General features: G+C 41.5%; 2 protein-coding genes across 3 annotated transcripts in view; one reads left to right on the forward strand and one right to left on the reverse strand.

Annotated features, from left to right (window-relative positions):
- Nucleotides 1–14,073, reverse strand: part of ZC3H6 (zinc finger CCCH-type containing 6) — a 78,052-nt gene extending 63,979 nt beyond the window's left edge. The window contains exon 1 of the mRNA XM_055539280.1: nucleotides 13,935–14,073. Within this exon, the coding sequence (XP_055395255.1) occupies nucleotides 13,935–13,966 (32 nt within the window). The 5' untranslated portion in view covers nucleotides 13,967–14,073. The remainder of the gene's footprint in view (nucleotides 1–13,934) is intronic.
- A 285-nt stretch (nucleotides 14,074–14,358) lies between these two features.
- LOC129622716 (uncharacterized) lies at nucleotides 14,359–16,052 on the forward strand. Of its 2 annotated transcripts, none has more exons than XM_055539283.1 (2): nucleotides 14,359–14,783; nucleotides 15,525–16,052. In XM_055539283.1, the coding sequence occupies exons 1-2, from the start codon at nucleotides 14,359–14,361 to the stop codon at nucleotides 15,700–15,702; spliced, it is 603 nt and encodes a 200-aa protein (XP_055395258.1). In that variant the 3' UTR covers nucleotides 15,703–16,052. The 2 variants fall into 2 exon arrangements, 1 of the variants encoding a protein (XP_055395258.1); XR_008700110.1 differs by having other exon boundaries at nucleotides 14,475–14,813.
- The last annotated feature ends 11,012 nt before the right edge of the window (nucleotides 16,053–27,064 follow it).

Here is a 27,064-nt window from a genome sequence, read left to right on the forward strand (position 1 = left end):
TGTTCATTGGAAGGACTGATGCTAAAGCTGAAACTCCAGTACTTTGGCCACCTCATATGAAGAGTTGACTCATTGGAAAAGACCCTGATGCTGGAAGGGATTGGGGGCAGGAGGAGAAGGGGGCAACAGAGGATGAGATGGCTAGATGGCATCACCGACTCGATGGACATGGGTTTGAGTAGACTCCGGGAGATAGTGATGGACAGGGGGGCCTAGCGTGCTGCGATTCATGGGGTCGCAAGGAGTCGGACACGACTGAGCGACTGAACTGAACTGAATAACTTAGCATTGTACCTACTAGACAGCCCTCAACAAAAGTTCCATTTCTTCTGTGATCTACTTGAAATACAGGCATGTGAATAAAATGGGTATGCTAGACTGAAGGAGGAAACAGAATAGGCTCTATATTGAAAGCAGGACTCCATCTTGGGCTGATCTGCGGACTTTGCGCTGTATGCCCAGTATCTATGGAAACCACATACCAACTGGAAAACCAGGCCCCTGCAAGGAAGAGCCCCAGGGCTCTCCATCACCTAAAAGAATACCCTAATTATCTGGGTGACCGAATAGAATCATACTTTCTATTATGCTTATTGGGTCTATTATGCTTATTGGGGAAGGACCACATACCTGTTGATAATTGTCCACTGTTAACTACCCAGGTTTAAGGCATAAGAATCACCAGTTGACTTTGATTGTATCTTTCTCTTCCTTTGTTCAGACTAGTTTCAGGGAATTTGGGGAGGTGGGTTTGGGCATGTACACTTAGGGTATATAATGTTTTCACAGAAACTGGTCAGGGTCCTTGGCTAAGAGGAGACCGCCTTGGGCCCGCCGGTGTAATAAACTGCACTCCACTATCTGCATTGTCCTTCTGAGTGAGTTTGTTTCCCGGAACGCGTGGCTACAACAAGACTACAGGAACTTCTACACAAATTGGGAAGGGTTATAAATCCCTGGAGCATGGATTCTAAGGGGAAATTTCTTTTATTTTCCTTCTGAGAATAACAATGAAACATTATCCAAAACAAGTAAAAGGGGAAAGGAATCTAAGCTAGACCAAGTTTGAAGTCTGTTCCTGAGGGTATTTCTATAATACTTATCCTATCATTAAGCAACAGGTAGCAACAACAGTCTGTGTGAAAGCTTCCGAATTTCCAAAGTCTCCTGAATTCAACAAGATACAAGATGGAGTAGAATACCTAGTATTCAAAGAGATAATGACATCAACACATGTTCATGCTAAGCAACCAAAAAAAGGTTAAATCAGTAAGTCTATAGGGTAAGACAGGAAGGCATGCCACGCATTTTTTTAAGAGTTTCGTAAAAAAAAAAAAAAAGAAAAAAAAGGTTCCTTCAAAAAAATTCACAAATTTGGTTTCCTATAAAATCTTTGTTAATCCTTAATTCCCTGCTCACATCCAATGCCCACCAGAAAAGGTACTGCAGTGTATTAACTTATGAAATTAAAATTTTTAATCCATCCTTAAGCTTGTTTACCTAATATCCTGAGAGAAAAACACACCACTCCTCAAACATCCTTTATGCCATGAGCAGAGACTATTACATCATTAAAACTGAATTAGCTTGTCATATTTCTTTTTGGACTGCACTTTTTAAATTCCCTTTTTTTTTTTTTTTTTTGGCCCTGTCTCGCAACTTCCAGTATCTCAGTTCCCCAACCAGGGATTGAACCCAGGCCCGTGGCCTGGGTTCCTAACCTAGAAAGCCTAGAATCCTAACCACTAGGCCTCTCCCTAAAATTTTTTTATATGTCATTTCCTATCTCGGCTACTTCACTAAGCTAAAATTCACATACTTTCATTCCCTTTCAGTTTATCCTTTCTCTGATGTAGATCGGAGAAGCTAGACATTCAACAGAAACAAATCTCAGCAAATAAAATACCCTTAGAATCTGAAAGCCAGAAAACAATTTTCTCAGCATCATGTCAAAACAAAAAATTGAAGAAATCTTTTTGGATGAATCTGTAAGACGAGCCAGGTAAAATTGCCTATGACCCAATAATATCCAAAAAGGATATCTGCTATGTAATTGTCCAATATCCCAAATTGATTGATAACCAGATTAACTATAGTATGAGGTACCAGGGCTCTGGGATTTGGTGAGTGTGGTGGGATCAGACTTTTCTTTGATCCAAAATTAGGCTTTGCCTGAAGAAATTTTTCTTATCTCTCCTTGCTATTCTTTGGAACTCTTCATTCAGATGGGTGTATCTTTCTTTTTCTCCTTTGCTTTTAGTTTCTCTTCTTTTCATAGCTGTTTGTAAGGCCTCCTCAGACAACCATTTTGCCTTTTTGCATTTCTTTTTCTTGGGCATGGTCTTGATCACTGCCTCCTGTACAGTGTCACGAACCTCAATCCATAGTTCTTCAGCCACTCTGTCTATCATATCTAATCCCTTGAATCTATTTGTCACTTCCACTGTATAATCATAAGGGATTTGATTTAGGTCATACCTGAATGGTGTAGTGGTTTTCCCTACTTTCTTCAATTTAAGTCTGAATTTGGCAATAAGGAGTTCATAATCTGAGCCACAGTCCGTTCCCAGTCTTGTTTTTGCTGACTGTATAGATCTTTTCCAGTGCTCAATGAGGAAAGCCTTCCTCAGTGATCAATGCAAAGAAATAGAGGAAAACAATAGAATGGGAAAGACTAGAGATCTCTTCAAGAAAATCAGATACCAAGGAAATTTTTCATGCAAAGATGGGCACAATAAAGGACACAAATTGTACAGACTTAACAGAAGAAGATATTAAGAAGAGGTGGCAAGAATACACAGAAGAATTATACAAAAAAAAAAATCTTCATGACCCAGATAATCACGATTGTGTGATCACTCACCTAGAGCCAGACATCCTGGAGTGTGAAATCAAGTGGGCCTTAAGAAGCATCACAATGAACAAAGCTAGTGGAGGTGATGGAATTCCAATTGAGCTTTTTCAAATCCTAAAAGATAATGCTGTCAAAGTGCTGCACTCAATATGCCAGCAAATTTGGAAAACTCAGCAATGGCCACAGGACTAGAAAATGTCAGTTTTCATTCCAATCCCAAAGAAAGGCAATGCCAAAGAATGCTCAAACTACCACACAATTGCACTCATCTCATACGCTAGCAAAGTAATGCTCAAAATTGTCCAAGCCAGGCTTCAGCAGTTCATGAACCGTGAACTTCCAAATGTTTAAGCTAGATTTAGAAAAGGCAAAGGAACCAGAGATCAAATTGCCAACATCCGCTGGATCATTGAAAAAGCAAGAGAGTTCCAGAAAAACATCTACTTCTGCTTTATTGACTACACCAAAGCCTTTGACTGTGTGGATCACAACAAACTGTGGAAAATTCTTAAAGAGATGGGAATACCAGACCACCTGACCCACCTTCTGAGAAATCTGCATGCAGGTCAAGAAGCAACAGTTAGAACTGGACATGGAACAGACTGGTTCCAAATTGGGAAAGGAGTACATCAAGGCTGTATATTGTCACCCTGCTTATTTAACTTATATGCAGAGTACATCATGAGAAACGCTGGGCTGGATGAAGCACAAGCTGGAATCAAGATGGCTGTGAGAAATATCAGTAACGTCAAATATGCAGATGACACCACCCTTATGGCAGAAAGCAAAGAAGAACTAAAGAGCCTCTTGATGAAAGTGAAAGAGGAGAGTAAAATGTTTGCTAAAACTCAATATTCAGAAAACTAAGATCATGGCATCTGGTCCCATCACTTCGTGGCAGAGATGGGAAAACAATGGTAATAGTGACAGACTTTATGTTTTTGGGCTCCAAAATCACTGCAGATGGTGAGTGACTGCAGCCATGAAATTAAAAGACGCTTGCTCCTTGGAAGAAAAGTTATGACCAACCTAGACAGCTTATTAAAAAGCAAAGGCATTACTTTGCCAACAAATTTCCATCTAGTCAAAGCTGTGGTTTTTCCAGTAATCATGTATGGATGTGAGAGTTGGACTCTAAAGAAAGCTGAATGCCAAAGAATTGATGTTTTTAAACTGTGGTATTGGATAAGACTGGAGAGTCCCTTGGACCGCAAGGAGATCCAAGCAGTCCATCCTAAAGGAAATCAGTCCTGAATATTCATTGGGAGGACTGATGCTGAATCTGAAACTCCAATACTTTGGCCACCTGATGTGAAGAAGTGACTCATTCGAAAAGACCCTGATGCTGGGAAAAATTGAAGGCAGGAGGAGAAGGGGATGAAGAGGATGAGATGGCTGGATGGCATCACCAACTCAATGGACATGAGTTTGAGTGAACTCCGGGAGTTGGTGATGGACAGGGAGGCCTGGTGTGCTGTGATTCGTGGGCTTGCAAAGAGTTGGACACAACTGAGTGACTGAACTGAACTGAATTTCATGAGGAGAAAAAACTCCAGTTATATTCAGCATAATCAATCATGTTTGCCCCAGATAATTAAATATATATATATGAAAATGTTAGAGGAAAAAAAAGTTCCCTCAACTACATTGTATTCCACTAACCTCAGTGGGAAATGATCCTCCTTCACTATCGTGTGCATTGCAACAGCAGTCACAGGAGCAACCTAACAGCAGGCAGTGCTTAAAATGATTGTTACTGTACTCTCGTGTCCTATTTTAAGAGAGAGATCACCAAAATGTCTAATAACAAATTATAATAATTTGAGGGACAATATTTCAGATTTATCCACATATTCCAAAAGTTTAATCTATGGCTTCAGCCCTAGCTTTAGTCAAATACTGGTTTTCGCACTTGGACATTTAGCAACAGAAAAAAAAAATAATGTGTGTATCTGCATTTATACTGTCAAATATGTAGGTATTTCTAACTTACATGCATTATTTTACTTTTCATTTGCTTGCACAAAACATAATTTTAAAACAGATTCCCAAGTATTCCAAGAGTACAGAAATCAACCCGCAACCTCCTTTATAGGGCACAGAGGTTATAAAGAACTTAACCCCAGACACAAGCACCAGCAATCTAACATTTTACTGTCAGCTGCCAGTATTCAAGCAAAGAGGTGTTGGTTCTTCTGACCTCTTATGAATCTTCAATTAATTCCCGAATCTTCAATGAATGCCCGTAACAGTTTGAAACTTGTGTTTTCTATAGTTAAAAATGTGTAGATTTAAGTTAGTTCATTTAACTCATTTCATAACCTCTTTAAAAATAATGTGAAAAAACAGTATTCTTTATAAATTTCATTTTTAAAACATAGAAAAACCCTTAGTCATGTAAGATAAATTTATAATGAACTCAGATGAAAATTATCCATGATCAAGTAATACTTCAAAACAAAACCCTTTTAGTTGTCCCAAACCCAACCCAGTATCTGATATCAGATTTCCTAACTTTATAAGAAAATGGAGGCAACACAGAGTAGTGAACTGAAAGCTATGAGACAGGCTGTGTTTCTCATGCAGCTGCTCAGTCACCATGGCCAAGTTCTGTATCCTCTAAATCTGTTTCCTAAATTATAAAATGAAGACACGAATATCTGTTCTGTCTATATGGTCCAAATCAGTGTTCATTATGAACAGCAATATATGTATAATATTGAGTATCATGAGTTCTAAATCTAGGCTTTTTATTTTTGTAACACTTTCATAAACAGATTGTTATTTTTATGTAGTTTTGTAATTTTAATGATTAACTTGGGACTCCTTTTATCTAATAGCTAACTGGCATTCTTTTATATATATACATATTTTCTTGTGATGAAGATGTCTACTCAACCACAAAAACTGTAGACTCTGGAGTCAAATTATTTGCGCTCCCAGTGATTTACTCTGCTTATTTTGGATATTTACTAATCTCTTGTTATCTGTTTCCTCATTTGTAAAAAGAGGGACTACTCCCCATGGTTGTTGTGAAGATTAAATTCATGAAAAGCACACAGAACAGAACCTGTCACACAGTAAGCACCAAATAAATGCTGCTGCTGCTAATTCGCTTCAGTCGTGTCCGACTCTCTGCGACCCCATAGACGGCAGCCCACCAGGCTCCCCCGTCCCTGGGATTCTCCAGGCAAGAACACTGGAGTGGGTTGCCATTTCCTTCTTCAACGCATGAAAGTGAAAAGTGAAAGTGAAGTTGCTCAGTCATGTCCGACCCTTAGCGACCCCATGGACTGCAGCCTTCCAGGCTCCTCCATCCATGGGATTTTCCAGGCAACAGTACTGGAGTGGGGTGCCATTGCCTTCTCCGAAATAAATGCTAGCCACTGTTAATATTTTTGAGCATGAATTAACATCCCCACGTCTAATCTGCTCTGAGACTGATCGATTTCTGAATCTGAAAACCTAAACCTGGGCCACGGTGTTAAACACCTCCAGGGGCATCTATGCACAAAAGAATATTCTGGCAGCCCCAGACTGAAGGACTGACCTGGCAAATTCAAAGGCACCCATCTCTTAAGTTTTGTGGTAGTTAGATCACCAGTCTTTTCTGGTGAACACTTCACTGCGTAACAAGAGGTCACAAACTCAAATCTCTTAAGTGGCCAGGCAGCTTACCAAATGAGGAAAGCAGACCTCGTGTGCCAAGTATGAGTGACAGGACTATGCAGGGTTGGAGAACAAGAGTCAAGCCTAATGGAATTTATCTCCAGTTCTGTTAACTCTAAGAAATAATCTCATGAATGTTGCCTTTTGTCTGCTTTCTCATTGCCAATTATTTTGATCAGGTCTTCATTGCCCAATTCCTGCATTTCCACATTTTCACAGTAGCTTTGCCTTCTTTCTTCTTTCATGCTACACATCCATCCATCAGCAAATCCTATTGGTTCTACCTCCAAACCATACCAAAATCCAACCATTTTCACCTCCCTGGTGTCACTGCAGCACCTTTTTTTTTTTTTTAACCACTCTTTTACCACATTATTACCCTGCCCCTCTCTGCTCAAATCCTCTGCTGCTGCTGCTAAGTCGCTTCAGTCGTGTCCGACTTATGCAACCCCACAGACGGCAGCCCACCAGGCTCCCCCGTCCCTGGGATTCTCCAGGCAAGAACACTGGAGTGGGCTGCCATTTCCTTCTCCAATGCATGAAAGTGAAAAGTGAAAGTGAAGTCGCTCAGTCCTGTCCACCTCTTAGCGACCCCATGGACTGCAGCCGACCAGGCTCCTCAAATCCTCTAGTGGTCCCCAAACTATTTAGAGGAATGTCTAAGTTTCTTACAATGGCTTACAAGGCCCCACACAACTGCCCTTTTGCCCATCTAGCTTTGTCTCTTATTAGCATGTTCAAGGACTTCCCTAGTGGCTCAGTGGTAAAGAATCTGCCTGCAAGGCAGGAGACCCAGGTTCGACCCCTGGGTCAGGAAGATCCCCTGGAGGAGGGCATGGCAACTCACTCTAGTATTCTTGCCTGGAGAATCCCATGGACAGAGGAGCCTGGTAGGCTACAGTCCAAGCGGTTGCAAAGAGCTGGACACGACCAATTCAGCACGCATGCACGACGACCCTTGCTCAAAATTTCTCTAGCCACACTGCTGCTAAGTCACTTCAGTCGTGTCTGACTCTGTGCGACCGCATAGATGGCAGCCCACCAGGCTCCCCCGTTCCTGGGATTCTCCAGGCAAGAACACTGGAGTGGGTTGCCATTTCCTTCTCCAACGCATGAAAGTGAAAAGTGAAAGTGAAGTCGCTCAGTCGTATCCAACTCTTAGCGACCCCATGGACTGCAGCCTACGAGGCTCCTCCGTCCATAGGATTTTCCAGGCAAGAGTACTGGAGTGCGGTGCCGTTGCCTTCTCCGTAGCCACACTGCTCCCTTGATTTTTCCTTAATTACATGAAGCTCATTCCTGGCTCCAATCTCTGTTCCCTTTATCTGGAGTGTTCTTCCCCCAGATGTACTACACTTGGATTGCTTTCATTTGAGGGCTTGGCTCAAATGCTTCTTTTTCATTAACTGCTTCCCTAAATACTCTATTTAAAATAGAAACATCCTTCCTAAATGCAAAGGACACCCCATCTCCCTTTCTGCTTATCTAACACATTTGTTTTTAATGTTTAGTGTCTTTCTCTGTCTCCAAAGAAAATGTAAGCTCCACTAGGTAAAGAATTTTTTCTTTACTGCTGCTGTCCAGAATAATACATATTAAATACAGGGTGCTTGATATTTAATAAGAATGACTGAAAGCTACCTAACTTCTTCTACTGATCTCTCCTTCCATACTTGCTTCTTTCCCCCAGGTATCGTATCATCTGATCATTTTCCTGCTTACAAAGCTTTGATGAGATCTTTACATCCTTGATCTGACTCCTAATTCATTTCATCCTCTTCCTCATTCCCCAAAGTATGTTGTACACATTTCACATACTAACACTTTTATCATCCCCTACCCTACCATGCCATTTCATTTCTTCAAGCTTCTCTTATATTTCTGCCTCCGCTTAGCCAAACTTTTACTCATCCTCCAGACCCAGTTATTTCATACCTTCCCGAGGCCCCATTTATGCCACCACTGCACACAGTCTCTACCTCCATTCTGGTGTTAAAAATAACTATGTATTTATCAATCTGTTTCTCCTACTAGATCATAAGATCCTGGAGAGCAAGATCAGTGAAATTATATTCAGATTTTTTCCCACCAATGCTTAACACTATATTTGGCATAGAAGTCTTTTCAATGAAAATTTAATGAACAAAATTTAAAAGTGAATTAAACAATTCATGAGGGGCTAGAAGAAAAACGTCTTCATAAAAGTCAAAGTGCTTTCCACATCAAACCTGAACATGAGGTATACCTTGAGTGCTTTACATTTGCTAAAGAAAAACTCACTTTGACAGTTTTGATAGTAAGTTAGTAGATTCGGGAATCAAAAATAATAATAGTGTTTCAGTTTTGCAAGATGAGTTCTGGAGATTGGCTGCACCACAACGTGAATATACTTAACACTACTGAACAGTACACTTAAAAATGGGTTTATTAAAAATAAACAGAAGAGGGAGGAGGAATTGGATTAAAGCAGGTATAAAATAAATAAGTACTAAGGCTATTATGTAGGAAATGGCAACTCACTACAGTATTCCTGCCTGGGAAACCCCAGAGGAGCACAGTCCATGGGGTCATAGAGTCAGATACGACTGAATGACTGAGCATCCATGAACACGCACAGGGATGTAATGTACAATAAGATAAATGTAATTAACACTGATGGATGTTATATATGAAAGTTAAGAGTAAACTCTAAGAGTTCTCATCAGAAGGAAAAGAATATTGTTTTCTATTTCTTTAATTTTGTATTTATATGATGGATGGTCACTGAACTTACTGCCATAATAATTTCATCATGTATATACAATCAAATCATTATGCTGTACTGCTTAATCTTATAGTGTTGTATGTCAATCACACTCAATAAAACTGGAAGAATATATAAATTAATTAATTGCCTAGTGAGGGGAGACACTTACTCCAGTAAACATATTTGCAAACCAGATGATGTGTAGGGCATCAAAGTGAATTCCAATGTAAGAAAAGCCATCTGCAATTTTTTTTAATTAAAATTACTGACTTCTTAAAGTAGAAGAGTTTGGAAGTAATTTAGTTCAACCACCTTATTTCACAAACAAGAAAAATAATCATGGAAAAGAAAAGAGCATTAACCAACCTAGAGGAAAAACTAGGATCAGAACCAAGGTTTTATTCAGAATACAGGGCTGTCTTAAATATACCACATTATAATCCCAAACAATTCAAGAACTAAAGGCTAGAATTTATTGAATTAATTCCCCATGCTTAACTAATGAAGAGTTAAAAATAACATTGTAGGTAGGAGTTTGTGGTCCTGAATTCTCACCAGGGCTCTATCTGCGGGACCTCAGACAAATCACTGAGCATTGCAATACTGTATTACTTCATGGGATTAATGTGAGAATCAAAGGAAAGCCCAGTTACAAAAGAAAGTGTAACCATCTTCATCCTCATCCCTTCACACTCTGGTGTCAGGTTTCAATCACTATGTAAGGCAGGGAAAGGAACAGTTCATATAAACTAGTACAGTTCTGACTAGCTGGAGTTTTGCTATTCTGGGTTTACATGAGGAAGAAAGGAAAGCAGGGAGAGAATGGGAAGGTGGGAAGGTTGTTCCTAATGGGCAAAGAATACCCTCCTTCCAAAGGAAGGTACTGGGAATCCCTGGTGGCTCAGCAGTGAAGAAATCAGCCTGCAATGCAGGAGACACAGGTTGGATCCCTGAGTCAGGAAGATCCCCTGGAGTAGGAAATGGCAACCCACTCCAGGCTTCTTGCCTGGAGAACCCGTGGACAGAGGAGCCTGGGGGCCTACAGTTCATGGGGTCGCAGAGTCAGACACACCCAGGAGGAGCACAAAGGAAAGTACTACCCACACCTCCTATCAACTAGACTCTGAGACTCACAAACTTTCATACAATTCATGTTAAAATTATCTTTTTTCCCAGTGTAGGGCCTATAAAACTTTTTACCTTTAGCATATTTCCAAAAATTATGTAACAGTTACTTGGGTGTATATTTTATCTTTCCTTCTCAACTACAGATGTGTTCAGCAGGGACTCACAGTATCAAGCCTTTAAGAGTTATTTCTGAGTTGTTTTTATTAGGTCAACATTCCAGCTGAAATATAAAGGTAGGCACCTGGAGTTGTGCTTAAAAGAACTGGATGAAAGGGAAGACCTGAATGCAAAGAGAGACAAGAATTTTATCTCCCTTTGTCTTGCCCAACTCCTTCTCCCCTCTATGATTTAATTCTAAGCAGAAGTCCTCTACTAACAGTCTACAGAGCCACAAGTTTATTTATAGGTATTTTTATATTCATAACACTTTATAAAAATACAATGTTTTCACTCCAGGAATGAAACTATTTAAAGGAAAGTACAAATGGGTATTTTTTAATAAGTTAACTCATTGGGCAAGCAAATTTTATGCAAAATGTTCACCATATAAAACAATTTTTAAAAGAAAAAAATTGTGCATTGTGAATTTCCACTTACATGTAGAATTTCATGTAAACTATCACAGTAATATTTTAATTTGTATAATTATAGCAATTGAACATAAAAATCAGATTTAACTTTTTTCCTGCACTCACACAATATACCTTAATTTTCAAAATATCAGAAAAAGAACATCCTTGAGACAAATGCCAAGCTCCAAATACCAGAAGTCATATATCTTTCCCACCTAATTCACGGAAATTTTTACTACAGTATAAAGTAACTATAACATGGAAACAGAATATTTGGGGATTCCACAGATTAGTCCATTTTTTTCCACAAATTTCTTAAGTACTACCAAGGGAGCTTATAAAAACTACAGATTACAATCCTTCCCTAGAGATTCTGATTCAGTTGCTCTGGGCAGGACAAACATCTTTATTCCGCAAAGTGATTCTGATGGTTAGCTAAGATTAATATTGATCTCGTAGACTGGTTTTCAATTTGGTACATACTAGACCTACTGAGCGACTTGACTTTCACTTTTCACTTTCATGCATTGGAGAAGGAAATGGCAACCCACTCCAATGTTCTTGCCTGGAGAATCCCAGGGACGGAGGAGCCTGGTGGGCTGCCGTCTATGGGGTCGCACAGAGCCGGACACGACTGAAGCGAATTAGCAGCAGCAGCAGCAGCCCTACCTAAGGGCTTCCCTGGTGGCTCAGATGGTAAAGCGTCTGCCTGCAAGGTAGGAGACCGGGGTTCCATCCCTGGGTCGGGAAGATCCCCTGGAGAAGGAAATGGTAACCCACTCCAGTACTCTTGCCTGGAAAATTCCATGGACGGAGGAGCCTGGTAGGCTACAGTCCATGGGGTCGCATGGGGTCGCAAAGAGTCAGACACGACTGAGCGACTTCACTTTTCACTTTCAGACCTTCCTGAGGAGCTTTAAGAAATCTTCAGCTCAGACCAATGGAAATGACTTCAATACTTTTTAAAAAGGTCCCCAGAGAAGGATGAGAACCTCTAACCCCTCTGCACATTAAGAAACTAAGCTTGCTCAAGTTCACAAAGCTAAAAATAGCAAAGTTGGGAGTTAGAACCATTTCTCCCAACTCCTGGTTCACTTTGTTTTTAGTTATTTTTCATATAAGGTGACCAAAACAGGTGTGAAAAAGAAAAATCTATATTCTTGCCTCAGAAAAATGCTGTCATTTAACAAATGGATAAATTAAAACTGAGCTAATCCTACTGCTTCAGAAATTACCAGAAAATAGTTTTCTTAATCCTAATACAAAACAATAAAAAAAAGACTAAATACATTACTGCTTAATCTTTAGTTTCTACTACTAATCTGGTTATATATATCTTACAAAGAACTGTTTAAAATTTAATTTTTAACTTCTGACTCAGTAATTTTATTTGTATTTTAAAACAAATAATTTTTAAAGTCTGGCATCACTGGTCCTTACTAGCAAATTAAATCAAGATCTGTAAAGTTTGGCAACATGGCTTCTTCCTTATGTAGAATACATAATTCTACATACTGCTCTGTGAACTAACAGAGTTCCTTCTTCCACACAAAAGAATGAATTTTAGGCTGTATTAGCAAAACTCCCATCATTGGTTTGTCCACAGATCCTCAGAGTGCGAAACTTGTCAAAGTATTGATTAACCCCTTTCAAGAATTTTCTCATTTTAGTAACAGGATAATGGAAAATAATTATGAAAAATGTGTCAAGTGCAAGCTTACCTGCCCATAATTTTTCTAAGAGCATTTTGACTTTCTAAAAATTACATGTTTACTTGACTTGCTTTCTGGTGACCTTCATTGATTATTAGAGTACCAAAACTGTTAAAATAACATTTTTATTCCTCTCAAGGTTGTCAGATGTTTTGATATTTCAAATTTCTGGAATGTTTCTGATTTCTGCTTTTAGATTTAAAAGTGTTTGGTATACTTTACCAAAAGCAGGTCACATTACTCCACAAGTAAAATTTCAGCAATCTGTATACAGCCTAGAGTACAATGTACACTTTTGATTAATTCATTTGCAAAGGAGTAATTTGCGAAGTTCTGGATCTTTTAAATATTCTAAACAAGAATCAGATGCAATGGATTTTGTTCCAGCAGTTTAATGAATGAAAGCACACCCTTTCTTTTTTATTAAGTTGGATAGCAACAGAAATTAAAAAACTAACCAAAAGTTAAGTGCACTATTTAAAATATGTAAACACCCCCAAACCGTTCCTTGGAACCAAGAATGGGCCTCTTAAGTCACAGTAAAAACTAAAAAAAATCCCAAATCTCAGATAAATGTTTAAATGATACATAGTATTTAGAAAATCGGGCTAGACTGGACGATCCATGGAGTTCGCACAGTAGGAGAAAATTGTGCTACACTGAGCAGGTTTGCAAAATCTTAACTATTTTGTATTCAACATCTGAAACTTGCCATTTCCAATTGCGAGAGGTAAGCCTGTAACAGATACACGGCTTTGGGGATTGCTTAAAATTTTTCCTAAAAAGAGACCAAAAAAAAAAAAAAAAAACACGCATGTTTATTTTCAGGAGCTAGGGTCGAAGTCAAAAGAAATCACCAGTTACTGACAATTCTTGGCGGGTCCTCGTTGTGCAGGGAGGCCGGACCCCGCACCGGGTGCCGCCTCCTCCGAGCGCGGGCTGGACCGCAGCCCCGAGCCGCGCGCAGCAGCCGCCCGGCGCCGCCGCCGAGCCCGCCCGGGGGCGGGGGGCTCGCACGTGCGACCGGGGGCGGGGCCGGCCGGGAAGGCCCCCGCGCGGGAAGGCGGGCGCGGCCGGGCAGGCCTCCCCGCGGCCGCGGGCCCGGGCTTTCCGTCCGGGCGCACGTCACGGGAACGGATGGAGCCACACAGAGACGTCTAAGTCATGCAGGAGGCGCGCGGCCCCGGCCCGCTCCCGCCGCCCCAGACCCCTCCTCTCCGCCGACAGAAAGACAGACAAGAAGGGTTCCCGACCTGTCGTGCCCTGCATGTTCAGAGTCTGTCATGTTTGGTCAAGAACGGGGCGGGGCTGGAGGGCAGGTCTGCGAGGCCGGCGGCGGCGGGGCGCGGGGAGAATCCCTGCGCCGCCTGCGGGTACCTGTTCCCGGCCGCCGCCGGGAGGTGACGAAGTGGTAAAAACTCACGGTTACTAGTGAGCGACACAGACACAGACTTTCCAGTCTATTAACAACCACGCCAGAGAGGTGGGGCTCTAACTGCAAACACTGGGCCACGGCCCCGCGCTGCCGGCGCTGCCGCTTTAGTCTCTATTCGCCGCCGGTGGCTGAGGCTTGGGAGCGGGCGGGCGGCGCGCAGCGACGCGGGGATTTGGACAGTGGCCGTAACGGTGATTTCTCCTCACCAACATGGCGGCACCCGAGACAGGCGGCTCGATAAAATGGCGCCTGCCGCAACACCTAGCCCGGGACTAAAGGGCAGGAGAGATTCCTCCGCGTGCCGCGGCCCTTGCCCAGCCCGCCGGGGCCGAGCGCGCCGGCCATTGGAGGACGCGGCCCGTCAATCACCTTCGAGAGCGAACTCTCCCGCTTCCCCTGCGAAGTGGCGGAGGAGGCAGTCTCTTATGGCGGGGCCGGGCGGCGCCTGGAGTAGTCAGCATGGGGGAGGCGTCCCGGGGGATCCGCTGTCCTTCCGCGCCTCCCGGGCCGGTCCGCGGCGATTCGCGGTTTTCTCTGCGAGACTTCGCCTCCAAAAGACAGGGAGTTACAGACGTGCCCTACCGAACGGGCCCCATAAAGCCATTATCCGCGCGCTGCTGCCGAGTCGTCATTTAAAAAAAGAAAAACAAAGACCTTCGTTGCTTAAGTAATGGGAAAATGTACTTTCTCCTTAAAGGTTGTAATGAATATCTGTTCTTGTACAACAACAACGATTCCTGGGTCGGGAAGATCCCCTGGAGAAGGGCATGGCAGCCACTCCAGTGTTCTTGCCTGGAGAACCCCATGGGCAGAGGAGCCTGGCGGGAAAAGAGTCTGACACGACTGCGCGACTAACCACAACACAAACACAACAACGTTTAATATGCAGAATCAAAAGGAAAGACGACGTTTAAAAAAAAAAAATAATCATTTTTTGAGAAAAACAGCTTGACATGTAGCCTTTTCTGATATTTAATCCTAAATTTACCTCTCTGGTTAATAATGACAGAACACTCGCTAAAATAATCAAAACAATCACTATTCTATATGCAAAACACATATGAATAGTTTATAAATAAAACAGCTATCATATTTCTTTACACTTCTGGACGGGTAGTTCATGAAATTCTCTAGGCCAGAATACTGGAGTGCTCAGCCTTTCCCTTCTCCAGGGAATCTTCCCGACCAGAAATCCAACTGGAATCTTCTGAATTGTAGGTGGATTCTTTACCAACTAAGCTATCGGGGAAGCCCCTGTCTTTAGAAAAGGAATTTTTAAATGACCACATTTTGGCGTAGTTAGTGTGCTACTTAGTTTTGAAGCAATGTGCTTGTTTTTTCACTAACATGATGGATTGATTATTCCTCTCAGATATCTAACTTCCTGTGGGTTAAACGTGTTTTGTAGTGTTGTAGGAGGAAACAGACAGAACAGGCTCCATCTTGAAAGCAGGACTCCATCTTGGGCTGGACTGTGGACTTTGAGCTATGTGCCCAGTATCTATGGAAACAACATATCAACTGGAAAACCAGGCCCCGTGGATGGAAGAACCCCAGGGCTCATACCTAGACTCTCCATTGTCTAAAAGAATACCCTAATTATCTGTGTAACCAAATAGAATCATAAATTCTATTATGCTTATTGGGGTATGACCACAGGCCTATTGATAATTGTCCACTGTTAACTACCTAGGCTTAAGACATATGAATCACGGGTTAACTTTGAAAGTATCTTTCTCTTCCTTTGTTCAGACTAGTTTCAGGGAATTTGGGGAGGTGGGTTTGGCCATGTACACTTAGGGTATATAAGGTTTTCACAAAAAATGGTTGGGGTCCTTGGCTAAGCGGAGACTCTGCCTTGGGCCCGCCAGTGTAATAAACTGCACTCCACTATCTGCGTTGTCCTTCTGAGTGAGTTTTTCCCGGAACGCATGGCTACAACAGTGCATTTAGAAGCAATTTCAATTAGATTTTAAAATTTGAAATGTGGATATACATATTGAAAAATAAATTACATTTCTTTTTTTCTAAGTTGAATGAAGCCATGGACAGGAGTTGTACACTGGTGGATTATTCTGCAGGCACTCCCCACCTTTGGATGTGATACATTTCTAGGAATCTTTCAAAAGCAGATACATTTTGTCTGAAGTAACAATAATTAGCATTTTGGAGTTACATTAGAATTTGAGTGCTCAGTCCCTCAGTCGTGTCTGACTCTTTTGTGACCCCATGGACTGTAGCCCACCAGGCTCCTCTGTCCATGGAATCCTCCAGGCAAGAATACTGGAGTGGGTTGCCATGCCCTCCTCCAGGGGATCTTCCTGACCCAGGGATGGAACCCAGGTCTCCTGCATTGCATATGGGTTCTTTACCATCTTAGATCTTACTGTAGCTAAAGGGAGTGACCATGTGGGTGGTAGGCAGGACAGGAGGCATGCTCCTTTAAAAGCTATGTGTTTGGAATCTAGACATGCTCAGAGATGTCAGATAAAACATTTAAGGTGAAGACTAAACCAAACCCAGCTTTCTTTTTTTTTTTTTTTTTTTAATTATTTATGGCTGTGCTGGGTCTTCATTGCTGCGCAGGCTTTTCTCTAGTTTTGGTGAGTGGGAGCTTCTTTCTGACCCCTGTTCCTTTGGTTCTCCCACAATACAAGAGTGTCTTTCTCAGGGACCTAAAAGCCATTCATTTGAAATGTAATCATCAGGAAAATAAGCCTCTGCTGCCGAGTCTCTGTAGGAAGAGGGGTCTAACTTCCGTCATGGCAAGCAGGCAGATACAGCTGGATTAAAAGAATTTACAATTAAAAGAATTGCCCTACCCAATCACTGCAGATGATGACTGCAGCCATGAAATTAAAACACGCTTACTCCTTGGAAGGAAAGTTATGACCAACCTAGACAGCATATTAAAAAGCAGAGACATTACTTTGCTAACAAAGGTCCGTCTAGTCAAGACTATGGTTTTTCCAATGGTCATGTATGGATGTGAGAGTTGGACTATAAAGAAAGCTGAGTGCCGAAAAATTGATACTTTTGAACTGTGGTGTTGGAGAAGACTCTTGACAGTCTCTTGGACGGCAAAGAGGTCCAACCAGTCGATCCTAAAGGAGATCAGTCCTGGGTGTTCATTGGAAGGACTGATGCTAAAGCTGAAACTCCAATACTTTGGCCACCTGATACGAAGAGCTGACTTATTTGAAAAGCCCCTGATGCTGGGAAAGATTGAGGGCAGGAGGAGAAGGGGACGACAGGGGATGAGATGGTTGGATGGCATCATCGACTCGATGGACATGGGTTTGGGTGGACTCTGGGAGTTGGTGATGGACAGGGAGGCCTGGCGTGCTGCAGTCCATGGGGTCGCAAAGAGTCGGACACTAGTGAGCGACTGAACTGAACTGAACCCTTTGTAATTTTGCACGTTTGCCTTGCCCCTGCCGCTGCCACTTAGTTTTGTGTTTAAAACAAAACAAAAACAGCTTTATGGGTAAAGTATATGCTATAAAATCCACCCATTCTTAAATGTACAATTAAGCGACTTTCAGTAAATTTGCCAAGTTGTGCAGCCATTTCGAGCATTCCGTTTTAGAAATTCCATCAACCCAAGTGCCTATGTCCTGTCTTGCCACCCCTGCCCCCAGGCAGACACTACTCTACTTTCTATCTATAGATTTGCTTTTTCTAAACATTCGATCTAAATTGAATTATACAATATATGTTTCTTCATCCTACATTCTTCCTTTAACGTGCCCAGTCACTTCTGCACAAGTCGAAATGGAGCTCAGTTCTTTCCTCTCTGGTCAGTAGTTACCGAATAAAATATGTTTTCACTGCTTTAACTAGTATCTGGCTTTGTTTATTTTTTACAATAATGCTCATCTCCAATGCACGTGCACGCGCGCGCGCGCACACACACACACACGAAAATGGTAATTGACGTAAAGGGGTCAGTATTTTGCCAAATAAAGACTTTAACAAACCTTATCATGGTTATTTTGTAAAAGAAAGGACATTTTAACACAACAATATGTTTAACTTTAAGAAAAAATTCACTTCTTTTTGTTTTGCCCCAGGGCAGTAAGAACAAGCTCTGTAAACCATATTCCCAATTATGGCAAAATTTTCAGTGGTCTAATGTGACCTGGGCTTCCCAGGTGCTCAGTGGTAAAGAATCTGCCTGCCAAAACAAGATACCTGGGTTTGATCCCTAGGTTTGGAAGAGTCCCTGGAGGAGGAAATGGCAACCCACTCCAGTATTCTTGCCTTGAGAATCCCGTGGATAGAGGAGCCTGGCAGGCTACAGTTCATGGGGTTGCAAAAGATTCAGATATGACTTGGATTCCATAACAAAAATGATGTGACTGAGAGAGACTGGTCAACCTTGGACAAAAACGATCTCCAAGGTGATCATTCTAAGTGGAGGATTAGGGGGCCTTTTCCTCAATCTTCCTGTGAGCTTGTAAAGTTCCTAACTGCTTGTGGGGCTCAAGGTACTGGTGGGGGGGAACCCAATACAACTATGATTTTTGCGTATCTCACAGAATGGGGACGTCAGGTTGGAGTCAATTTGTGGGTGGGGAGATTCCCTATATGGTACACTTAAAGGTTACAAATAAATATCTGTTTTATTCACATTCTTTGGAAATTTTCCCAAACCCCCCCCCCCCCCCAAGCACTTGGATATCAGCCCTGGCTTTGCAAAAGTGCTTCCAAAATGTTGCTTCCAAATGAGATGAAGATACTGACATGCATGGCAGGCTCCATCTTCTCTAGTTCATGCTCTCTGACAGCCTCAGATGGTAAAGGTTGGGATCGGTCCATAGTACACTTCAGGTGTATGTCTCAAAGGTAGAATTCAGAAGTCACTGAGTCATATTAGAGGAGTTCCCTGGGGGCCCAGTGATTAGGACTCTGTGCTTTCACTGCCAAGAACAAGGGTTCAACCCCTGGTCAGGGGACTGAGATCACCAAGCCCCACAGGACGGCCCCCCCCACCACCAAAAAAAAAGGCATTTCAGAATATCAGATCTTCCTTACACCTGCTTCTTAACTATCTTTGTTGTTTAGTCACTGAGTCATGTGACCCCCATGGCCTGTAGCCCACCAGGCTCCTCTGTCCATGGATTTCCCAGGCAAGAATACTGGAGAGGGTTGCCATTTCCTTCTGCAGGGTATCTTTCTGACCCAGGGATGGAACCCTCGTCTGATGCACTGGCAGGAAGATTCTTTACTACTGAGCCACCAGGGAGGCCTGTTTCTTAAATACCTTCCTCCAAATTCTTTATTATTATTCTGCAAAGATAATGAACTCAGTGGCAGCTCTCAGCAGTTGTGAAAGCATTTTCTGATGCAAAAAAAAAAATAGTCTTTATTTTAAGATATCACTTACATTCATCTGCAGTAGAAACGTGATGTTTATTTTCCAGTAGTGAAAGTATGTACTGAGCTCTATCTATCCCCACCCCCAGCATCTTAATCTTGGGAGCATTGATTCACTCATTTGTTTATTCAGGAAAGATGTATTGATCATTATGCTTGACATATCATGCTATCTTCTGAGCAAAGTTACAGATATACTACCTGGGATTCTCATGGAGCTTAGAGTCTAATAATTTGTACTTGTGAAGCCTGCACTTATCAAAATGCTAAGTGGGGTCAAGGATACCTACTCAGTTGAAATTGAACTTGATTGCATGTAATGAAAACTCAACTACACGGCTTAACTAAAAACAGGTTTTAAGTTTCTTTAATAACGAGATAGCTGTTGGTAGGGGTCCAGGACTAAACACAGGCTCTGGTTAGGTTCTTGCTCTGCGATTCAGTCTGAAGTTTTCATCCTTCACTTCTTGTTCAACTACCGTGTGACCAAGGCCATGATCTGTATAATATCTATCTTTAAAATTTGTTGATGCTTTATGTACATGATTAATTTTTATAAATACTCCATGTGTGCTTAAGAAAATAAAATTCTCTCATTGTTGGATGCAGAACTGTTAATAGCTGTCCATTAGGTCTAGCCTATTAACTTCAAAACATTAATTAGCTATATCCTTGCCAATTTTTCTCTGTCCACTTAATAAATCAATCAAGTAAAGGATGTTAAAATCCCTCACTATGATGTTGGCATTACCAGTTCTTCTCCTTCATATATTATAAGGATATTTTATTAGGTACACAGATGTTTAAAGTTGTTTTGTTTTCCTAGTTAATTATTGAGTAACATTCCATCAAGCCATCAAATTTACTTCTTTTTCTGTGGCTACTTTAAAATTTTTCTCTGGTTTTCTGCAGTTTTATTGAGATGTGCCCAGGTGTGAATTTCATTTAGTGATCTTGCTTGGTATTTATTGAGTGATGTATACACATTTCTTGATGTGTAGATTGATGTGTTTCATCAGTTCTTAAAAATCTTAGCCTTTTCTCTTGAAATATTTCATCCACCTTTTTCTCTTTCTCTTCTCGTCTTGTGGTTAAAATTAATTATATTTAGACATTTTGACTTATTATTGTTATTTATAATAGTCTCTTTTTAGATTCCTTTCTTAAAGGGGGAGTATCTCTGGATAATTTCTTCTGACTTGTCTTCCGGTTCACCCGCTTTCCCCTTCAGTCCTGTCTAGTTTTCTATGAAAGGCCATCTTATTAATCAAGTTTCTCTCAGAGAAGCAGAATCACTAAGAGACAGATTTACAGGCAATTGGCCTTATGCAATCGTAGGAACTGTTAAAAATAATCTGTGTAAAGCTTTTCTCTGAGTCTAGAACTTAAGATCTTCAAGGCAAGGACTCAGGAAGGGGAGTTGGATGTAAAGACGGAGAGTAGAAATGAGCTAGAATCCCTAGGAGACAAATAAGAACCTATCTTCATCTCTTACCACACCCAACTTTTGTGATGTGGGTGCTCTGAAGGAAAATCTTGTGCCCTTTATCTTGAAGTTAAACATACCTTGCCCAGAATTTGGAGAAGCTGAAGGAAGATCTGTGAGAAGGTGGATCAGCTAGAGGTCTGGTTGTTGCCCCATAGCAAGAGGGTGAACTAGCAGATAAATGATAATGTGCATGTATTGCACCAACATCTGTCACCCCTGCACTGACCTTCTGAACATAAAAACAATATGACTGCTATTTCACTTCCACCTTCCGAATTTTGTGCAAAATCTCTCTTATAGCCCACTCGAACTGGAAATATGCAAGAATAGGAATCCTGCACAACATAGAGCAGCCCAGCCAAGACGACACACTGCAGAATCACCAACACACACTTTTCAACTAGGCACCCATATGTACCTCTTTCACTGGTACTTAACTTCCATCCAGATTAAAGACAATAGTGGGGACTTCCTTGGTGGTCCAGTGGTTAAGAATCCACTGCCTTCCAGTACAACAAACACAGGTTTGATCCCTGGTCGGGGAACTAGGAGCAGGGAATGGCAACCCTCTCACTCATTGGCAGCCTGAAACATGGAAGAGGAGCCTGGTGGGCTACAGTCCATGGGGTTGAATAAAGTCTGATACAACTGAGCGACTGAACATGAATGGATAGATGGGAAACTAAGATTCCCCCATGCCATGAGGCAACTAAGCCTGCCTGCCACAACCACTGAGCCCTCACATCACAACTAGAGAGACGCCCAGGCACCACAACAAAGACCCAGGATGGCCAAAAAAAGAAAAGACAATAGCAAAATCATAGTTTGGCCTATTATGGTCCTACTACACCATGTTCAACCAAAAACATGTTAACCCTCTTCCCTAAAAAAGATAAAAAGTCTCCTTTCCATTTTTGGGTTATGTTTATTCTTCTAATTTTTCTTTTATTTAAGTCACACTCCTCCTTTCATATCAAATAACTTGAGTAAAGAGAAGCAAAGTTAACTACTATTAATACATTATGTGTTAGTAGGGAAATGAGAGGGGGAAGATGTCATATATTTTTTTTATGTATCAGATCAGATCAGATCAGTTGCTCAGTCGTGTCCGACTCTTTGTGACCCCATGAATCGCAAGCACGCCAGGCCTCCCTGTCCATCACCAACTCCCGGAGTTCACTCAGACTCATGTCCATCGAGTAAGTGATGCCATCCAGCCATCTCATCCTCTGTTGTCCCCTTCTCCTCCTGCCCCCAATCCCTCCCAACATCAGAGTCTTTTCTGATGAGTCAACTCTTCGAATGAGGTGGCCAAAGTACTGGAGTTTCAGCTTCAGCATCATTCCGTCCAAAGAAATCCCAGGGCTGATCTCCTTTAGAATGGACTGGTTGGATCTCCTTGCAATTATATTTCACACACATTTATGTGTACACATACACATTTATCCCTGGAGAAGGAACTGGCAACCACTCCAATATTGTTGCCTGGAGAATCCCATGGACAGAGGAGCCTGGCGAGCTACATACAGTCCATGGTCACAAAGAGTCCAACACGACTGAGCGACTAACACTATAAACATTTATATCAAATAGAGGATGAAATATTCATAACCGTTACAATCATTTTTGCTACTGGTCACACGGTTGTGTTGTTTAATAACTGCCTCTTCCCTTTACTTTTTGTTACATTCCCTTTGCCCTGAGCTGTTTTTGGCTCCTTCTTGGTGAATAACTCAGATCTTCATCCCTAAAGGTTTTGGGCCATTAATAGTACTGCTTATGGGTTTTTGTTTTCTACTGACTTTAATAATAGGGCATAGAATTAATTAGAATACCTCCAAGAATTCTCCTGAGTTTCTTTAACCTCATTGTACAAGCAGGATGACTTGATCATTACAATTAATCACCCCAGCCAGTATAAAAAGCTCTTTCTTTATCTGTTGATTCACTGGCCTAAGAAGTTCTAAGTGGCCAAATGGCTGTCTCAAGTTTAATTAAACTATCGTCATGTCCCAAGCGTTCCTGCTTTGGGAATTAATCACTCTAGACCGGTGGTTCTCACTATGGGGATGATTTGCCTTCCAGAGGACATTGGCGATGTCTGGACACATTTTTGGTCTCACAACTGTGGAAGGAGTGCTACTGGCATCTAGTGGGGAGAGGCCAGGGATGTTGCTAAACATCTTATTATGCACAAGACTGTTCCTCACAATAAAGGATTTATTACCCAGTGCAAAATTCCCTATACGGTACATTATAAACCTGTGACTTACCTATTTTTGAACTGAAAGTTTGTACCTCTTAATATCCTTCCCTTACTTCACTCCCTTCTCCTCTGGCAACCACCGATGAGTCTGTTTCTGTTTTGTTATGTTTGTTTATTTCTTTTGTTTTTCTAGATTCCACACATAAGTAAAACCATATGGTATTTGTCTTTCTCTGTCTAACACTTCATTTAGTGTGATACTTTTAGGCCCATCTATGTTGCTGCAAATGACATTTCTTCATTCTTTTTAATGACTGAGTAGTATTCCATTGTATATGTACCGCATCTTCTTTATCCATCCATCTGTCGTTGGGCATTTAGGTTTGCTTCCCTGTCTTGGCTATTGTAAGTAGTGCCACCATGAACATAGGGGTGTGTGTATCTTTTCAAATTACAGCTTTCATCTTTTCTAAATATCTTCCCAGGAGTGGGATTTCTGGATCATAGGGTAACTCCAGTTTTCGTTTTTAAGGGACCTCAATCATGTTTTTCATAGTGTGGCATGCTATTTTCGCTGCACACTATAGTTAGTGTTAAGTCCAACTCAGATTAAGGAAGATTAAACAGGAAATGAAATACAGTCCATCTTGGATGGGAGGAGCAGCAAAGTCATATTGTAAAGGATGCAGATATAGGGAAAGGTGGAGAACGGAGGCCACTGGAGGAAATCAACCTACCACAAACATATATAGCCTTTTATAGTCTTTATATAAAAACCTAGTATCTGATGCCTTTTCAGGTCAGTTTTTCCTGCTTCCTGATTTTGCTAATTTCTTTTTGGCCATGCTCTGAGGCATGTGGAATCTTAGTTCCCCCACCAGCGATCGAACCCACACCCCCTGCACTGGAAGCTCAGAGTCTTAACCACTAGACTGCCAGAGAAGTCCCTTATCTATCATTTTAATTTCCTTTTGCAGCCTGATTATCTTTTGCTATATGATGGACATTTTATGTCAAAAAGTATGCATGGTAATACTTTGAGTTTTGTAGTAACAGCCCTTTCCTCCAATAAAAGGTTACTACCTTAATTCAATTTTCCCCCTTGTAATGCTTCATGTGTAAAAGAAGGTGACTGCCAACAGCATGAACAACAGGGGAAGATACAACTTCCCTGGGGAAAATGTCTGGCTTCAGAGAATTTCCCTTGGCTTGTCTGTGAAGTAGACCCTGATTTGGGCCAGGAGTCAAACAGTCCTTCCCTAAAAGAAGAAGCAAGTGAGGCTATCATAGGGTGGGCCAATCTACCTTTTGAGATTTCTTTTTCATGATTAACCTTATACTGGCATCATATTAAGCAAAACTAAAAAATTCCCAATTCCCTATTTTTCAAATATGTGCTTTATTTTCCTGACTTGATACATTTCTGTCTGCATATGATGCCCATTTACCTCTAACTTCATCTCTTCCAATGGAAATTACCTCAAGACAAAGCTCAAATAATATCCCTTTTCAGGAGTCTTCTCAACCAATGTGCTTTTTTCTCTTCTGTATCCTCTTGGCACTTAATACCCACCCTTTTTTCCCCCTCCAATTAACCCTGAGCATCTTCATTTCACAAAAGTCCCCTATCAACAGTCTTTTTAAAATAGACTTTGTTTTAGAGCAGTTTTAGGTGTACACAAAAACTGGGAAGTACAAATTTCCCTTGCCCCCCAACACAGTTTACCCCATTCTTTACATCTTAGGTTAGTGTGGTACATTTGTTACAACTGATGAACCAAGACCAATACATTAACATCCATAGTTTACATTGGATTCACTCTGTGTTGTATTCGGGACAAATATACAATAGCATGTGTCCCTCATCACTGTGTACAGAATAGTTTCACTACCCTAAAAATCTGCTGTGCTCTACCTAGTCATTCTTCCTTCCCTACCCCACCCCCAGCCCCACCCTTGACAACTGCTAATTCCAAATAATTGACCAAAAATCCTGGAACTAACAAGCAATTAAAGCAAAGTTGAAGCATACAAGTCATACATGACTAGTTCATACACACTAGTCATGAATAATTGAAATTTGAAATAAAAAAGTTATATGAAGACCAAAAAAAAAACCCTAGGTATAAATCGAACAAAATATGTACATGAATCGGTATGAGGAAAGCTACAACCTCTGATGAAAGAAAATTAAATAAATGGGCATTCTTTCATTTTTTTGAATTTTAAAAGCCAACTTTCCACGTGTTGAGAATCAGTGACCAGCAGAACAGAGGGGAAACCATTCATTCTAGCCTTTGATAGACTTGGGCTGGCTACACAGGACCCACCTTTCAAATCAGAGATTCAGAAACTCCTTCCTTCTCAATGACGGTTAACAAAAAATTCTTCAAAACAAAGGTAGACCCACAGGTATGCAGTTACAAATGAAAAGCTCAGGGTCCCAACCCCTGTCTGCTGCAGCAAGAAAAGAGGCGCCAAGATAAAATATAAATAAGTGTTTAGTATATGTAAGTCCTAAATATTGCATGGGATGTGCTTGAGTGCGTGCTTAGTCGCTGAGTCGTGTCTGACTGACTCTCTGCGGCCCTATTGACTGTAACCCACCAGGCTCCTCTGTCCATGGGATTCTCCAGGCAAGAATACTGGAATGAGTTGCCATTCCCTTCTCCAGAGGATCTTCCTGACCCAAGGATCGAACTCAGGTGGCCTACATTGCAGGGGGATTCTTTACTGTCTGAGCCACCAAGGAAGTCCGCTGTAGAGTCTACCAGTCACAAAATCTGTCCACAGCTCTGTTTACTCAAGTGTAGAAGGTATATTCCTTAGAGGGCTGTTTTGAGGATGAGGCGAGCGAAAATGTGAACTGATGCTTGGTACAAAGTGAGCGCTCAAATAAACATCAGCTAGAAGTGCACAAGCGATTTTGCCTCTCCTACCATCTTGCTGGGGCTTCTCCTTTGCCCTTGGATGTGGGGTATCTCCTTAAAGTCGCTCCAGTGCCTCACAGCCGCAGCTCCAGCTGGGAATACCAGACCACCTGACCTGCCTCCTGAGAAGTCTGTATGCGGGTCAAGAAGCAACAGTTAGAACTGGACATGGAACAACTGGTTCCTAAGTGGGAAAGGAGTACATCAAGGCTGTATATTGTCACCCTGCTTATTTAACTTATATGCAGAGTACATCATGAGAAACACTGGGCTGGAGGAAGCACAAGCTGGAATCAAGATTGCCAGGAGAAATATCAATAATCTCAGATATGCAGATGACGCCACCCTGCTGGCAGAAAGCGAGGAAGAACTAAAGAGCTTTTTGATGAAAGTGAAAGAGGAGAGTGAAAAAATTGGCTTAAAACTCAACCTTCAGAAAACTAAGATCATGGCATCTGTTCCCATTGCTTCGTGGTAAACAGATGGGGAAACAATGGAAATAGTGACAGACTTTATTTTGGGGGGCTCCAAAATCACTGCAGATGGTGATTGCAGCCATGAAATTAAAAGATGTTTGCTCCTTGGAAGAAAAGTTATGACCAACCTAGATAGTATATTCAAAAGCAGAGACATTACTTTGCGAACAAAGGTCTGTCTAGTCAAAGCTATGGTTTTTCCAGTAGTCACGTACAGATGGGAGAGTTGAATTTTATTAAAGAAGGCCAAGCGCCAAAGAATTGATGCTTTTAAACTGTGGTGTTGGAGAAGACTCTTGAGAGTCCCTTGGACTGCAAGGAGATCCAACCAGTCCATCCTAAAGAAACTCAATCCTGAATATTCATTGGAAGGACTGATGCTGAAGCTGAAGCTCCAATACTTTGGCCACCTGACGGGAAGAACTGACTGGTTTGAAAAGACCCTGAGGCTGGGAAAGATTGAAGGCG

The sequence above is a fragment of the Bubalus kerabau genome, chromosome 11 (assembly GCF_029407905.1).
Source record: "Bubalus kerabau isolate K-KA32 ecotype Philippines breed swamp buffalo chromosome 11, PCC_UOA_SB_1v2, whole genome shotgun sequence".
Taxonomy (NCBI): Eukaryota; Metazoa; Chordata; class Mammalia; order Artiodactyla; family Bovidae; genus Bubalus; species Bubalus kerabau.